Genomic DNA, 2,004 nt, shown 5'->3' with positions numbered 1-2,004 from the left:
CTCTTTCTGGTGATTTTGCTCAGAGGTTAAAATTCCATTAAATTTATCCAGATATTTTTACAAGAGCATTTTCACAGCAAGTGATGTTCTAAGGCCTTACTGCTTCAAGCATATGTTATCTTGTTTGAATTTTTTCTTTCTTTCCCTTATTTCTAAATTTTCTGAACAGGATCAGCATTAATGCTTGGAAGAAGTAAAGGGAATTCTGACATTCTGACCTTTCATCGAGCAAATTTTATGAAGTGCTCTAGTTCACATTATGTTCCTGACCAGGGTTAGTTCGAGGAAGGTGAAGATGCCAAGATGCCTTGGCAGCCCCTCAGCTACTGATCTATCTGCCTTCTTCTTCTTGTCCTTTGTTCAACCTGTGTTTGGGAAACTCTGACTTCTCCCAATCAGTTTCAATCTATACTCTGTTGTTTCAATAAAGTATTCATGACATGTACGGTTGATGGTAATTCTATTGGAAATTCTTAGAAAAGAAGACATCGAAATCCAAAGGGAATGACAGCTAACCAGAAAACACTCATTAAGTAAGCAAAAATTCTGAACTACTTTGCTGGTGTTCTCTTTGGTCTTTTCTCGATAATCTTTCAATATTACATTGACAATGTTGCCTCAACATCTTACCATAATCAGGATGTAGATGCAGATTACAGCAAGTGAGGATTTTATCTCAGCATCCCTGATCGGTAATTCTCAGTGGCTTCCTTCTACCATTGATACCCATAGCCAACAGCGGATATTTTGAAATCTCAGCTGGAATTTCACCTATCTCTGCCAATATGTGGAGCAACAATCAGAGCTCACTAGATGATTTTATCTTATTGGGATTTTCTGACCGACCCTGGCTGGAGACACCACTCTTTGTAATCTTTCTGGTGGCTTACATCTTTGCCCTATTTGGAAATGTCTCCATTATCCTAGTTTCCCACCTGGATCCCCAGCTTGACAGTCCCATGTATTTTTTTCTCTCTAATCTCTCTCTTCTGGACCTCTGCTATACTACTAGCACTGTCCCACAGATGCTAGTCAACCTTAGGGGGCCAGAAAAGACCATTACCTATGGTGGCTGTGTTGTCCAGCTCTATATCTTCTTGGCCTTGGGTTCTACTGAATGTATACTTCTGGCTGCCATGGCCTTCGACCGTTATGTTGCTATTTGCAGGCCTCTTCACTACCCAGTCATCATGAACCAGAGGCGCTGTATCCACATGGCCACTGGGACCTGGATTAGCTGTTTTGCTAACTCTCTTATCCAGTCTGTTCTCACAGTGTTGACCCCAAGATGTGGACAGAGGGTGATAGACCATTTCTTCTGTGAAGTTCCTGCTCTTTTGAAACTAGCTTGTACTGATACTCGTATAAATGAAGCTGAGCTCAATGTGCTAGCGGCTTTGCTGCTTCTGGTACCCCTCACCCTCATCCTGGGCAGTTATGTATTCATTGCTCGGGCAGTAATGAGAATCCGGTCTGCTGAAAGTCGCTGGAAGGCCTTTAATACCTGTGCTTCACACTTGCTGGTGGTCTCCCTCTTCTACTTTACAGCCATCAGTATGTATGTGCAGCCTCCCTCTAGCTATTCTCGTGACAGGGGAAAGATCATGGCTCTCTTCTATGGAATTGTCACACCTACACTCAATCCATTTATCTATACACTGAGGAACAAGGATGTGAAAGCTGCCCTGAGAAGGACACTGACTAAGGAGTTTTGGGTCAAGACAAGATGATCTCTCAAAAGAAGACCTAACAAGAGAGGATGGATGTGTTTGTCTGTCATTGAAGTTGTCAGATAGACACGGAAGTGATGAAAAAACAGTGTATCAAGTGTCATAAAGTTCACAAGTGGAACAGAACCAAGAAAGAACCAATCAGCTCTTGGTGATCTCTACATAGCACTTTTCCACTTATGAGAATATTCATTTTAAAATACTGAATCCTACCAAATCATGTCACTTTTCTCCCTAACCCCAACTACTATTTAACTTAGTTTCAGGGGGAAAA

The 2,004-nt window shown here is 41.7% G+C and overlaps 1 protein-coding gene across 1 annotated transcript; it reads left to right on the top strand.

Annotated features, from left to right (window-relative positions):
- The first annotated feature begins 785 nt into the window (after positions 1-785).
- LOC106843465 (olfactory receptor 2B2-like) lies at positions 786-1,730 on the top strand. Its single transcript, XM_014860498.3, has one exon. It carries the CDS (start codon positions 786-788, stop codon positions 1,728-1,730), a length of 945 nt encoding a protein of 314 aa, XP_014715984.3.
- The last annotated feature ends 274 nt before the right edge of the window (positions 1,731-2,004 follow it).

This window comes from Equus asinus, chromosome 8, assembly GCF_041296235.1.
Source record: "Equus asinus isolate D_3611 breed Donkey chromosome 8, EquAss-T2T_v2, whole genome shotgun sequence".
NCBI lineage: Eukaryota > Metazoa > Chordata > Mammalia > Perissodactyla > Equidae > Equus > Equus asinus.
Note: the sequence above shows the minus strand (reverse complement) of the source record. Positions and strands in the feature narration are given on the sequence as shown.